We start from the raw sequence: 14,435 nt of genomic DNA on the forward strand, positions 1-14,435 counted from the left end.
AATTTGTTTTTTTATTCTCTCTCACAGGTAGATGATAGCAGACGAAAACTTTGGAATAATAATAAAAAAGAAACCCTCCCCTCATTTCCCCCTCCCTTCCATTTCTTTCCGATTCGATTATTATTATTATTATAATAAGGACAACCAACAACCGACTTGAAAAAAATTAATTTGGCGTCTGACCGACATAATTCAATGCTTTTCGTTCGAAGGAAAAAAAAAAAAAAATTTACAAGCTTTTTCTTTCTTTGAGAAGAAGGAAGGACAAATTCATAATTTTTTTCTTTTTTTAATATCTCTCTCTCTCTCTCTCTTTTCCTGTCTGCTTCTCTCCTTTTTTTTTCTCTTTCTCACTCTTTTATGATTTAAAACAAAGAAAGCGTCTCATTTTTTTTTTTTTTTAATAAACTGACTCACTGTCTGAGATTAATTTTTTTTTTCGAAAGGACAAACAACAACAACAACAACAACTAGAGAGAGAGAGAGAGAGAGAGAGAAAGAGTGCGTTTGTACGTGCGTGTACACATTAAAGGTTTAAAAAACGTAATTCATTCGTTTTTTTTTTTTTTAATACAAAATTTCGTTTATTGTTTTTTTTACCCGATGATCCAAAACGCGCAAACGACAAACAAACAAACAAACAATCAATCAACAATAATAATCAAAAAAATTTCAGGTACGGGATATCACGTGGATGTTGATCGGCGTGAATTATTAACAATGTATATATGCAACCACGACTTCAATCCATCCATCGATCGAAAACGAAACGACAACAACAACCATAAACAACCATCAACAACCCGCGATCGTCGTGTTCATTTCGTAACTGTATTCGTTTTCTATTTATAGTTTTCAACAAATACAAACCCGTAGTCAATTCATCATCATCATCATTATCATCATCATCGAACGTTAAACGTTTGAAATATTTCTTTCCATTTCTTAGTAATAATAATAATAATAAATTGACTAAAATCAAAAAAACTACTTTAATCCTTTTATGAAACGCCTAACGATGAACATAGGAGAATATTAGGGAAATAAAAGAAAAAGAGATGGAAAAAGGTGTGAGAATGTGAGAGAGAGAGAGAGAGAGAGATAAACTATTTATTTATTGAATGGAATTTGTTGGCATAAGATGCGCCATCGGCAATGTAGAAAATTTATTTTTAAAGAAAGTTTTTTTCTTTTTTTTTTTTTTTATAATCATTTCTTGAAGGTAACGCAACGTCGCAAGGTCAACATCATCATCATCATCATCATCAAACTAATTATTACTCTCGTAAAATTATCATTATTATTATTACAATGCACATGTTTTCCTTTGCTTGAAAAAGGAAACCATTTGAATGAATCCCTCATTCGTTTGCACGGCGGCTACTAAAAACGAAACGAAAAAGATTCGGAATCGAAAACTTATAGGAAAACTTACAAAAAAAAGTACGAAATGAAATGGGAAAACAAACAACAAACGGAAGTAAAGAATAAGAAAATGGGAGAAAAAACACGTTCGGAAAGTGAAAGCGAAAGTGAAATTTAAAACGACGAAAAACGTTATATTTGAAATTTATTACTGGACTTTGTAAGCGACAAAAAAAGGGGGGAGGAGGAAGAGGGGGGGAATAAGAAAACCGGAAAAGGAAATGAGAAAGTGCATGAAGAAAAGGTTCGAATTTTCCAAACCTTTCACACGCCACTCTTTGAAACAAAGAGGGATCTTTGGCAAACGTTTTTCGAACGGTTCGTAACAACATGGACGCGTTTTAAAAAAAAAAAACAAAATGTTTATTATTATTATTATTATTATTATAACGAAGAGAGGAGGAGAGGCAGGGAGAGGGAGGGTGAGGGGGAGAGGGACAGAGCAGACAGAAAAAAAAAAAACAAAGGATTTAAGTTAGTGGAGTATGACCTTCACTCTCTCAGACGATGCTTCAAATTCTTTTGTAACAAAGGTTGTCCACCTTGAAATCTCCGAGGAACTGTAACGTATTTCGGTACAACTAAAAAGGTGTTCTCAGGTACTTTACATCGCGCACGCAAGATTAAAGAAAATAAAAGAGAGAGAGAGAGAAACAAAACCTTCTGATCCGAGACGGACGATCAACTTAAACGTACGTCCAACCTGAACGCCGCCACCGCCCCGAATGTTAACAAACAAAAATTTTTTTTAGCCCCCCTTCGTTTTTTCTTTTATTTTTTTTCCAAGATCCCCGTTCGATTTTCCTTCCTCCCCCCTCCTCCTCCTCTTTTCATTTTTAAATTAAATCGTTACATAATCGTTAATGAAAAAAAAAAACGCACGAAAATAACAGAAAAAAAAAGAAAAGAAAACTTTTCATTATCGTCTGGAATAATTGTTAAACCCATAATCGAACACAATTACGTAACGAATCACGACATATACCTATTATTATTATTATTATCATTATGGAACGTTCTGGAAGAAGTTAACGTTCGATTGTGAAAACCGAAAAGTGTTAATAGTTTTCCAAAAAAAAGAGATTTGTCTCGTTTCGCTCTCCTCTTCCACCACACACCAAAAATAAGTTCGAGAACATTTCGAAGGGTCCTAAGGGGGGGGCAGGCAAAGGGGTAGTAGTTGGGGGGAAGAGACTGTAAATCGAACACGACACAAATCTATACTTAGGCATTCCCCGTAAGTCAACAACACCTGTGTCCGGCGTCTGCAAATTCAGACAAACACACACACGCACGAGGGGCAAAAAGATATTTTAATAATTCTTCGACGGAACACCTTTTTTTTTTTCTTACTCATTATTATACCTATCAGCCCTTCCCCCCACTCTCTCTCTCTCCAAAATAGAATCGAACCCTCTCCCTTTCACTCCTACTTCCACCCTCGACCAAAAAATCTCCTCTCATTAAAAACTTCTCCATCAATTTTTATTTTTGTTTTTTTTCCTTCCCTTTAGAAAAACTAAAAAAAAAATCACCTTTCGACTTTTAAAAATATAAAAAAAAAAAAATTTTCATCATTTTGGGGATTTTGGGGATTTCTTCCTTCCCTCCTTTTTTCCTTCCTTCCATTCTTCCATTCTTTTTTATGCCGTCGTTTTCATTTTTTTTTTTCTAAAGATCCCTTCTCGAACTTTCGAATGAATGTCAATTTCGAGGCTTTCCCTTTCCGAGGAAAAAAAAGAAGAATCCCTTCGCGTATTGATTTGATCTTCGTAGTCGATAATAATAATAATAATTAAACGAGAACGTGTTTGTGCGTGTACGTGAGCATGGAAATACATATTCTAGCAAATCTCACGGCTGCCAACTTTTAAATTCGATAGAAAAAATATAAAAAAAAAAATTTTTTTTTTTTTTCACGTGTTATATAACGAACGATCCGTTCGTCGTCGTCGTCGTCGACGACGACGACGTTCGCCGTTCTTTTTCAAATTCATCCAATAACCTGTTTTTTTTTTTTACGTAATGAACTTGATAATGGAAATAAAAAAATTTTTTTTTCGCAACGAACGGCGCAAGTTCGATTACCTTGACACGATTACCCTCGAACCCGAGCCGTCACCCAGAAATAAAAAAAAAAAAACGTTCGAAAAGGCCAAGAACCTTAAAGTTGAGTTATTTCGAATCGTTTTTCCCCCCCACTCCCCCTTTCTCCCTCCCCCTCTCCCTTCTTCCAAAGAAAAAAATTTAACCGTTTTTTACAATCCGTTCAGTTTCGGCAGCTTTTTCGAAACGAACAAACGCAACAAACAAACCGAAACGAACCGAACGCCGTTACAGGTTTATAAAATCAAGACACCTGACACGACGAGGAAAAAAAAAAGTGGGATGAAATGCAAGCAATCAAGAAATTCCAGGATGCAAATGATGATGATAATGATAATGATAATTTTTTTCTTTTATTAAAATTTAAAAAAAATCCAAGAGTAGGTCAAACGGACACGCGCGCATAAAAATTTTTTTTTTTTTTTAAGGGTGGCAAACGAAACGAAAAAACCGGTTTTTACGTCACGCATATAGTAATCGAAAAGGAAAGGGGAGAGGGGAGGAGGAGGGGGAAGTCACTCTCGTTTTCCTTTCTTAAAACACACTCTCTATCTCTCTCTTTTGAGCATAATAATTTCATCTAATTTGAATCGCAAATTTTTTTTTTTCTTTCTTTCAGACGTCGTCAGACGGCCGGGGTGGCACAACAACAACAATAATAATAATAATAATAATGATAATTTTCGCAAAATATAATTCACTTGAAACATCGTCACGACCGGTCATCGCCATCGTCATGATCGTGGTTGTAATTTAAGTAGGGTGGCTTTTTGTACGTCGTCGTCGTCCACAATTTCCTCTACCCTCTCATCTTTTCTTTTCGAAAAAATTTCCCTTTCAATTGAATTTCACTTGTACGTCGTTCATTCGTGGCAGACACACACACATCAATTGTCACGATAATGATAATGATAATATTTTCAAGAGCGTTTCGTTTCAATTTTTTTGGTTTGGTTCGGTTTGAATTTATCATAATTTCAATGATGATGATTATTAGACGGTTTACTATCTCGTCAATACTGTCACAAAGGTCACACAAACTTTGTGTGATGTCATTAACTAATAAGTTAATTAAAAATAAATAGATAATTTATTTATAAATAAAAAAAAATGAAACAACCGTTCTCCATTTTCTTTTTTTCTTTTCCTCTTAAAGAGCACACGACCGAGCACATGAGTATGAAAACTTTTACAAAAATTGTTCGAAGCCCCCTCCCTCTTCCCTCCTCCCCCCGGAATCGGTGTGTTCAAGGTTTCCTCAACCTTTGTGACTCGTGTACGATTCGTGCCTGCCACGATTTACTCTCTTACGCAAAATGATAATGATAAGACGAGGAAAAAAGGGGGAATCTAGTGGACTCCAGGAACCCCTGCGTCGGATTCGTTCGTTACTAATAATAATTGAAACTATTAATAAATAATCTGACGAAGTGATTGAATGACTGACTGACTGACTGATAACGGTTATTGACTCGTATTATGTATACGCGCACGCACTCACTCACGCACACGCATCGTGAAAAAAACATAACGATGCAACTTTTTTTTGTATTCATCCATTTTGAAATTTGCATAATGCACGTGTATTTAACGGAAAAATCATCATCACCATCGTCGCGTCAGCCTCTGCTAAAACCTTTCGTTAAAACATTATCATCATCATCATTTTTTTGTTTGTTACCACCGCCCCTCAATTACGAAGAGAGAAGAAGACGAAATAAAATGTAATACCTTAAATGGTAATCGATCGTCGCCATCGTCGTCATTTAATTTCTTCCACGTTTTTTTTTTCATGACGGGTACAAGTACCACACACACACACACACTCACAAACCACCTTCGCACCGGAAATATTTTAATACCTCTTTTCCCTTTCGAGACTTCCTTTTCCGTCATTTTTTTTTTTTATCGATCGAATTAAAATGAAATTTTTTTTTTTCTAAGGTTCGTTATAAAAAGGGAAAGTTTTTTGTTTTCGAAAAAAATACTACCTGTGGGAGAAAAAATCGATTCGACCTCGTGAACTTATTACGTGAACGAAGCCAAAAAGAACAAACCTTTTTTTTTTAATCATCTTGATTTTATTCAAGGTTAAAATTGAAAAACAAACAAACGAACAAACATGATTAATAATAATAATAATAATAATGAGTCGTCGTCGGCTTTCCCGTTTTCCAAAAAAAAAATTATCTCCTCCGGGAACAATTAAAAAAAAAAAATTCTTTTATTCGTACAAGTATTATTATTATCATTATTATTGCTGCGTTTAAACGTTTGTTCTTGTACGAAATGAAAAGTGTAAAACAAACAATCGAATCAATTATTGTTGTTCCGTAACAAACAATAATAATTGAGGAAAAAAAAAACGCCATTTAAAAAAAAAGACGTTTTCGACGTTTCTTTGTTTGTCACGCGAAATGGGGCATTTAACCGCCGCCATTTTTAAAATTTTAAAGTCTTCCACCACCACCCCCCCTCACCCCCACGCCACCCTGCCCTTTTTTCATTTCCCTCATACCCCTAGGAGGGTATCGGGGGTAAAAATCCCTCCCGAAGAAAAATCGTCAAAATTTTTTCGTTTGACTTCTGGTAATCGAAACCTTTTCGGTTATTCATCAAATGGTTCGGGGTCGCCATCGTCATCATCATCATTATTAGGAAGTGATCGATAGAAAAAAAAAAAAAAAGGTTGGCAAAACGAAAGTGAGAGGAATCATAAAGAGAGAGAGAGAGAGATATTTTTTTTTGGGTCGACTAAGGGTGAAAAGATTAACTAAAGGTTATTATACCCTCGTCACCTAAATTCCAACAAGGACGAATCTCGCAGGTACTCGGCGCAAAATAACTCTCAACCTCATCAACCTTGAAAAGGTTTTTAGTAGGCCAGTCCACACCCCTTAAAAAAAAAAAAAAGGTACACCCCGAACCCTCGTAACAACAACCACCGTGTGACTCAACACCCCCTTCATTTAAAATGTAGGTTGCGTCTCGATTTGGTTGTCGGTTGTTGTTACCATGAGAATCGAAAGGTTGTTTTTGTAACTTTTTTTTTTTTCCATTTCGAACCTTCTTCCTTCCTACCATTTATCATTATCATTATTATTATTATTAGGAGCCATCGTTTGAGAGTTGAAATGATTGAATGAACCTTAAATAATAATAATAATTTATGTGGCACATCCCACGCCCAGTTGGTTCCTTTTTTTTTTTTTCCTTTAAAAATTTAGGTCGAGTTTCGATTTATAGATTACGCTGCGTTTCTTTTGAAAAAAAAATCACGCCGCGTTTTTTTACCCGAGAACAAAAACGCGCGTTCGTTTAAAATGATAATAATAATAATAATAGTTTTTTCACATCGTCGGAACGTTTACAAACGTTTTTTTTTTTATCGATTTTGTTATTTATTCAACAGGTTCAAAACTTTTCAAAACCATCTCATCGATTGTTGTTGTTGTTGAACAATTTTCCAGAACAAACACAATCACAAGAAAATTTTATTTTTGAACAATCAATAAAATTAAACAAAAATAGAGAGAGAGAGAGAGAGAGAGAGAGAGAGAGAGAGAAATTCGATAAATTTACGACCGTTGGCTGGTTGGTTGGTTGGTCGGTTGTTTCGAATTCCGGGAACGGAAAACAAAAAAAAAAAAAAAAGAGGTCAAGGACTTTTCCAGTTTCCAAAATCCAATTTTTCATCTGGAGAAAGGATGGCAAAAAAAAGAGGAAGAGAAAGAGAGAGAAAGAGAGAATTTAATCCTGTAATTTTTTATTTAAAAAAAAAAAAAAACCCCTTTGAACGTTCTCTCCTTTCTCCTTGCCCCCATCCTCGTCCTTCTCATTCACCGGAAAAAAGGTTAAGGTTAGATGAGAAGGAGTAGGGGGTAAGGGGGTAAAGGGGGGAAGAAGGTCGGTGAAAGGCAAATGAAAAAAAAAAATGACAAACTCGTCAATTTCAAAAAATTTATCTCCCGTTAAAAAGGGTAAAACGTGAAAAAAAAAACCGAACGGATTTAAAAACGTGCGTTCGTGCGTGCGTGCGTGCGTTCGCGTGTGCGTGAGAGTGAGTGGAAAAACACCACACGAACCTTTTTTTTTTATTTAACGTGACGTAAAAAACATTAAAACGCAAATAAAAAAAAAATTTTTTTTTTTTTTTGGAAATCTGATCCAGAATTTTTCAGAAGATCCCTTGACCTAATTCCACGTTAAAATTTTTTTTTTCAAAAAAAAAAAAAAAAGTTTTTTTTTTTTTGTTTTCTTCTTTCACGTTTCGCTTAACGCGAAATAATAATAATGATAATAAAAATTAACTGGTTCAAGTTCTTTGATGTTTCAACCTTGAATTAATAAAAAACCCTTTTTTTTCGTTCGTAGTAGTGGTGGTGGTGGGGGGCGCTTTTGTTGTTTGTACGGTCAGAGGACAACCTTGGACAAAATGTCCTTGTCGGGAAACAAACGACGACGAAAAAAAAAAAAAAAAGGTTAAAAAATCATAAATTTTTATTATCATCATCATCATCATCGTGTGTTCCTCCTCGTCCTCTTCTCCCTCCCTCCCTCCCTCTGTCCCACTACCCGACCGATTGGTTGTGACCGTAATTCAAAAGACACGACTTTTTACGTTTCTGAACAAAAAACTTTTTTTTTTTTTTTTTTTTTTTTTTTGAAAAGTGAGAGAGAGAGAGAGAGAAACGTTTTTGATTCAAAAAAAAGTGAAAGTCGAACGGTCGAAGCGCAACGTTCTAATTATTATTATTATTACTTTAAAAAAACCAAAAAAAAAAAAACTTACAAACTTTGATTCTAATGCCACGTTTTTTTTTCTCCCCGTTACGGTTCAACCGTTTTTATTATTTTATTTTTTACTCGAAATTAATTCGTGTTCTTTTCTTTTTCGTTTTTCTTCTTCCACGACTCACACCTCAGTCTATGAATTTAAACTCGAATAAAAAAACGTTTTTTATAAATTGATGACTAATCCATCATCATCATCATCATCATCTTTCGTGTCCGAACGAACGACTGTAACGACAACTTTTAACAACTGATTTCCGCAAAAATTTTTTTCCAACAATTGACAAATCATCAATTATGTAGAATTGTTGTTACACGTTTGCTTCTTTTAAAACGCGCGTAAAAAACCCAAACGTCTCATGAAGCGGCGTCACCGCGGTGACAACCGCGAATCGAAATCCAGAATAATAATAATAATGAGGAGGAGGAAAAGGAGGGGAGGAGGATACGGACAAACTCTCGCTTTCACCCGTTCGTTCGAGTTTTTTCGATTGAATGACAAAAAACGCGCGCGTAAAGACAGAAACGCTCCACGTTCCAGCAACAAATTTATTTTTTTCTCTTTTTCCAAAAAAACGCCGCGTACGAAACAAACGCGGCGTACAAAAAAATCCACCCGTTAATCTCATTCTCTTGAAGATGTAAAAAATACGCCGCATACGATTTGGAAAATTCCATTTAAAAAACAAAAAAAAAAAAAAAAAAAAAAAAAAAAAAAACAAATTCTCCAGCGCGATGATTCGTTAATTTTACAACGAGTCGGCGTTAATATTATTATTATCATCATCAATCGTCGATCGAAATGGAATAATCGGTAAGTTCAAGTTCAAGAACTCCTCGCGAGCTCGGAAAATCCGCATTTTTCCAATCTTCACTTCTCTTTCTTTCTCTCTCTCTCTCTCTCTCTCTTCCCGGAATTTTATTTTTTCGTTCTTCACGCGTAATCAAACGCGTGCGTTCGATAATAAAAAATATATAAAAACGGATATCATTATAACAAAATAATAATAATAATGAGATGATGACGAAAAAGAATAATAAAAGTAAAAACTAAAACGCAGCATCCGAATAGAGCCCCCGCCTTCCCTCCCTCCCTCCCTCCCTCCCTCCCTCCCTCCCTCCCCCGGAGGCAAAAATAACTTAAATTTCAACGAAAGGGAAAGTGAAATAAAAAAAAAAAAAAAACGAAATTGGCTCCAGAACAAGATTTATGTTTTTTTTTTAAAAAAAAAAAAAAAAGGTCGAACTTTAAATTAAGGTTTTTTTTTTTTTCTTCTGCTTCATCTTCTTCTTCTTTTACTTTTCTCCAGCCGGTTGTTATTGTTATTGTTATTGTTTTTCAGGGGCATTCGTAACGTAACCGTAAATAAATAAACAAACCCAAAAAAAAATTTTTTTTTTAGATTTTTCTCTCGTTGTTGCAACAAGTTACGCGTGACGTATGTTTTTAGTATCTTCTCTTTTTTTTTTTTTTTTTTTTTTACAAACGTTTGCACGAACGTTTCACAGAAACGTACAACAAAACAAAACAAAAACAAACGACAAAAAAAAAATGGCGGACGACGTATGAAAAAAAAAAAAAAAAAAAAGGCAGACAGGCAAGAATTCTTACGTGTGTGCTTATATCCATAGCTGACGCGATAAGTTGCTTCTTTTTTCAGGTAATATTTTTTTAAACAATGCAACAAAAAAAAAACAAACAAACAAACAAACAAACGAATTAATAAATTTAAGACGCGCTATCGAAGAGTGACTTATTTAGAAAATTCACCGCCAAATCAGGTATTTATTATGGTTTGTTGTATTTTTTTTTTTTTTTTTTGTTTTCCATCGGGAATTTTCAACGATCGGAAAAATCAGCCCCCCCTCACCCCCAATTCTCCACATCGAACGTTTATCAAAATCTTTATAAAAAAAATGTTTTGTTAATTTAATTTATCGGTGTGCGATCATCTTTGAAAAACAATTTTCTACTTTTTTCGAGTTCCACGTGCGAGACGTGAGGTCGTGACAATTTTCAAATGTTTGTTGTGCAATCGAATCGAACGAGATGTGTGACGTCTCGATCGAAAAATAGGAATCACGAAAAATTTCAACCATTTCCGCTTTTTGCAAAAAGAGAAAAAGAAAAAATTATGACTTACCCAAATCCGGTATCGAACTCGAAGGTTCCTCGTGCGGCGGATGTTGTCTGTCTCTTTCTAGTCTTTCCTGTTTAACGACTTCTACGACGTATCCCGACGACGAACGAGGACCTCTCGGTGGTCCCGGCGGCGGAGGAGGTCTCATGCAATTCGAATTCGGCGGTGATGACGACGATGACGACGAGGACGACGACGACGACGTGCTCGACGATACCAAACCGACAGGAGCAGACGGCATTCTAAAATCTTTAACCGTTATCACCGGCCTTTGTAACTGCGGTAAAGTTTCCGGTGGCGAAGACGAAACCACCGACACCGTTTGACTCACGTTTTGAAAATTTTCATAATCTTCCATTATTTCCTCTTCGACTTTGATCGTCGCCCCACCCCCACCACCTCCTCCTTCTCCTTCCTCCTTGATACCTTCTTCGATCGAACGTTTCGACATTTCGAGTGTTGTTACTTTCTTCAAAACAAACGCGAACAAAATCGAAAAAAAAAAATCCCGTAATAAAAACACCGGATATTAATTTTCAATTAAAACTTTTCAATAAAAAAAAAAAAAAACCGGAAATGAATAATAATAATAATAATCCTAGTAGTAGTAGTAGTAGTAGCCGTAATGCATTTCCTATATTTCGACCGCTATGGATCCCAATTCCATGAGCGACGTAACAACAACCAATTCACATTTTGGGGTTATGCACTCGTACATGATTATTCTTCCAACACACAAAAATCGAAAGTGAATCTGAAGAAATGCAATCGCGGCGCGGGAGGGTTGTAAAATCTATTTTAAGTGCATGCGCAACTCGAGTACTTGACTCCCAACAACGACAACAACAACAACAACAACAACCACAACTACTACAAATCCTACCACGCATCTATTTTAACTATTATCTATCAATGTGTGTCTGTGTGTGTGTGTGTATACGTAATAAAAGTTATATTATTATTATTAAATGTCACCCTTCGTAACAAACAAACGAATAATACGCGCACGTACAAACACCACTCAGACAAACACATGCACGTAAAAAAACTTTCTTCTTCTTGTTACAATAATAATAATACTAATTATTATTGTTGTTGCTTTTTTTCTCTTTCTTTCTTTCTTTTTTTGTCTCAGGTTCAAAATACGGCGAAGGTTAAATACCTCGGGGGCCTTGATTCTCTTTTTGTTTTCATCAACTTTCACTATCACTCTCTAACAAACGACTACGAAGACGACAAAAACTAATAATAATAATAATAATAATAATAATAATAATAATAATTTTGGACAAACGTTCCAAATTTTTCTTCTTATTCTTCTTCTTTTAAACGTTCTTTTCTTCCTTTTTCTTTTCCTTTTCCTTTTACTCCTTCTTCGGCTTCACTTCTTTCACTTCTTTTCTTTTCTTTTCTTTTCTTCACTATTAAAAATTACTTTTACAGTTTTTCCAACGAGAAAATCAGTTCGCGATACAAATGAAAATTCATAACCGAACGTATCATAATAAAAATAATTCACTTACGATCGATCGATCGATCAATCAATCAATCAGTCACGAAAACATTTTTAATTTCATTATTATTGTTATTATTATTATTATTAACCGTAATAATAATAATAATAATAAAAATAATAATCATTCGACGAGTTTTTTTTTTTTTTTTTTTTTTTTTTACATATTTGTATTCACTCCCCCAATCTGAACCTTATAATCGTTAATTATTATTATTATTATTATTAAGTAACTTCTTTTACTTAATTTAAAAAAAAAAAAAAATCTTTGTAGGGGATGAAAAAAAAAAAAAAAAAAAAAAAAAAACGTCTGTTATGTGATGACTACGACGACGACGACGACGACCACCACCACCACATGCCTTATTAAATAAAAATTTTTTTAACGTTCTTCTTTTGCGAACGTGCGTGTGGGTGTGTGTCTGTGTCTACCCTAAAGTTTATTTCTCGTGGGAAAACACAATCACAAAACACAAACACAAAAAAATTATTATTAATAATTAAAACAAACGATATCGAAAACGAAAACCATCAAAAAAAAGGAAAAAAAAAATTTAGAAAGAAAAAGTAAAAATTTTAATTTCGGTGTCGACGAAATGCGTGAGATAGAGAGAGAGTGAACGAACGTATTAACAAACGAACAAACAAACAAACGAACGAACAAACGAACGCACTTTCGATGTATATAATAATAATTATTATTCGTCGGGGTTTCGACGAGATTCCATAAGTTTTTAATAATTCCACTCAACTGAGATCTCGGTCTTGCACTAGAAATTCGGTATAAGGGACTATTCGGCGACCGCGCTGTGGCCTTGTCCTTGAACGCGGATTCTGAACCCGTGAGGACCCACATTTGAACACGAAGCAGTAAGAGAGAGAGAGAGAGAGAGGAAAGACGTAATCGATAAACGTTTAATGTGAAAAAGTCATATGAACATCATATTTCCCCCGTACACTTATGTCCTTTTTACTCTCGCAACACTTTCAAATATAGGGTAACGCTCTTTTAAAAATTGTTTCGCTCATGTTTACCCATACTGATAAACTTTCTTTTTATCGTTTTATTATTATCATTATTATTATTATTTTTATCTTTGATCCGATTCAGAAAAGCGAAGAGTTTTTTTTTTCTTTTTTTTTTTTGTTTTAATTTTCGTAAGCTAAACATTTAATGCTTAATAAAAAAAAAAAAAAAAACTCGTCGGTTAAAGAAATAAATTACGCAATTGCACAATGAAGAGAGAAAGAAGAAAAAGAGAGAGAGAGAGAGAGAAAGAGAGAGGCACAAGACGAAAATATTATTATTATTATTATATATATATATATATATATATAAATGAGTATTTTATTTTCAATGTTGAGCCGACGGTTCTCTGTTGAACATGTGTTTTGTTTTTTTTTTTCTTATTGATAAATAATCATTATCATTGGGGGGTGGGGGGCAGTGGGGGGAGGATGGGGATGATTATCTGGAACTACGTTTAAATCCCTAAATACACGTTTGCACGCACGCTGAGTTGCTATATGCGTGTGCGTGTTTAAAGGTACGAGCGAGTGCGAAAACGATTCCAGATACGTTCCAGATAATTTATTTAAATTCTCCAAAATGACAAAAAAAATTCTGGAAAGAAATTTAAGATGGTTCCGGGGTACGACAAAAAAAACCGCGAAATTCAAAATTTATAAATTTCTACTACTCCCTTTCGCGGTATAAAAACAGGGAAGAAAAAATGGCAACTTATTATTTATTTATCCAGCGGTTTTATCAAACCTGGAATTTTTTTTTTACTTCCAAACTCAGTTTAATCTGGAGAAAAATTTTTTGTTCGTTTTTTTGTTTCTTTTTTTTTTTACTGGAATTCGATTTCCAAAAAAAAAAAAAAAAAAAAATTCATCGTAAATTTAAAAATTAAAAAAAAAAATTTTTTTTTTTTTTACCTCTTCTCCAGATCGTTTGCGTAATCAACTTAAAGTTCCAGAGAGTTGATTTTTTTTTATTTCATTCTCGATTATTTTTAGCGAATAAAAAAATCTTTGGAATAATTCTCTGGAAATTCAAGTTCAACGTACCAACAACACAACAACAAATTGTTTCGCGACTTCAACTTACGTTCAACATTTTTTTTTTTTAACCGAATCGTTTAATTTTTTTTAAAAATTATTTCCGCCATTTTGAATTTAAAAAAAAAAAAAAAATACCTGCGTTGTATTTTTACATACGTTTTCGTCCAGAAAAAAAAAAAAAAAGTTTTTAATAATTTTGTTATCATTATTATCATCATGAATGGAGAAAAAACTTGGTGGTCGTTGTTGAATTTTTTTTTTTTTTCTGGAACGAAAAATTTTGGAGAAAAATATTTATATTTCGATTGTATGCCCACAACATATTCTATTAAAGTTTATTATTAATAATAATAATAATAATAATAAAATCACATCATCTATGGAAAATC

General features: G+C 34.0%; 2 protein-coding genes across 2 annotated transcripts; both read right to left on the minus strand.

The window, feature by feature from the left end:
* Window positions 1–10,458: 10,458 nt before the first annotated feature.
* Window positions 10,459–11,184, minus strand: Phum_PHUM233240 (uncharacterized protein; the record flags this gene model as incomplete). The annotated part of the gene is made up of 2 exons (XM_002425985.1): window positions 10,459–10,935; window positions 11,113–11,184. 2 exons carry the CDS (start codon window positions 11,182–11,184, stop codon window positions 10,459–10,461), a joined length of 549 nt encoding a protein of 182 aa, XP_002426030.1.
* A 593-nt stretch (window positions 11,185–11,777) lies between these two features.
* Phum_PHUM233250 (uncharacterized protein) lies at window positions 11,778–12,835 on the minus strand (the record flags this gene model as incomplete). Its single annotated transcript, XM_002425986.1, has 3 exons — window positions 11,778–11,887; window positions 12,214–12,221; window positions 12,654–12,835. 3 exons carry the CDS (start codon window positions 12,833–12,835, stop codon window positions 11,778–11,780), a joined length of 300 nt encoding a protein of 99 aa, XP_002426031.1.
* Between the last annotated feature and the right edge of the window lie 1,600 nt (window positions 12,836–14,435).

This window comes from Pediculus humanus, genomic scaffold, assembly GCF_000006295.1.
Source record: "Pediculus humanus corporis 1103172107597 genomic scaffold, whole genome shotgun sequence".
In the NCBI taxonomy this organism is placed as follows: domain Eukaryota; kingdom Metazoa; phylum Arthropoda; class Insecta; order Psocodea; family Pediculidae; genus Pediculus; species Pediculus humanus.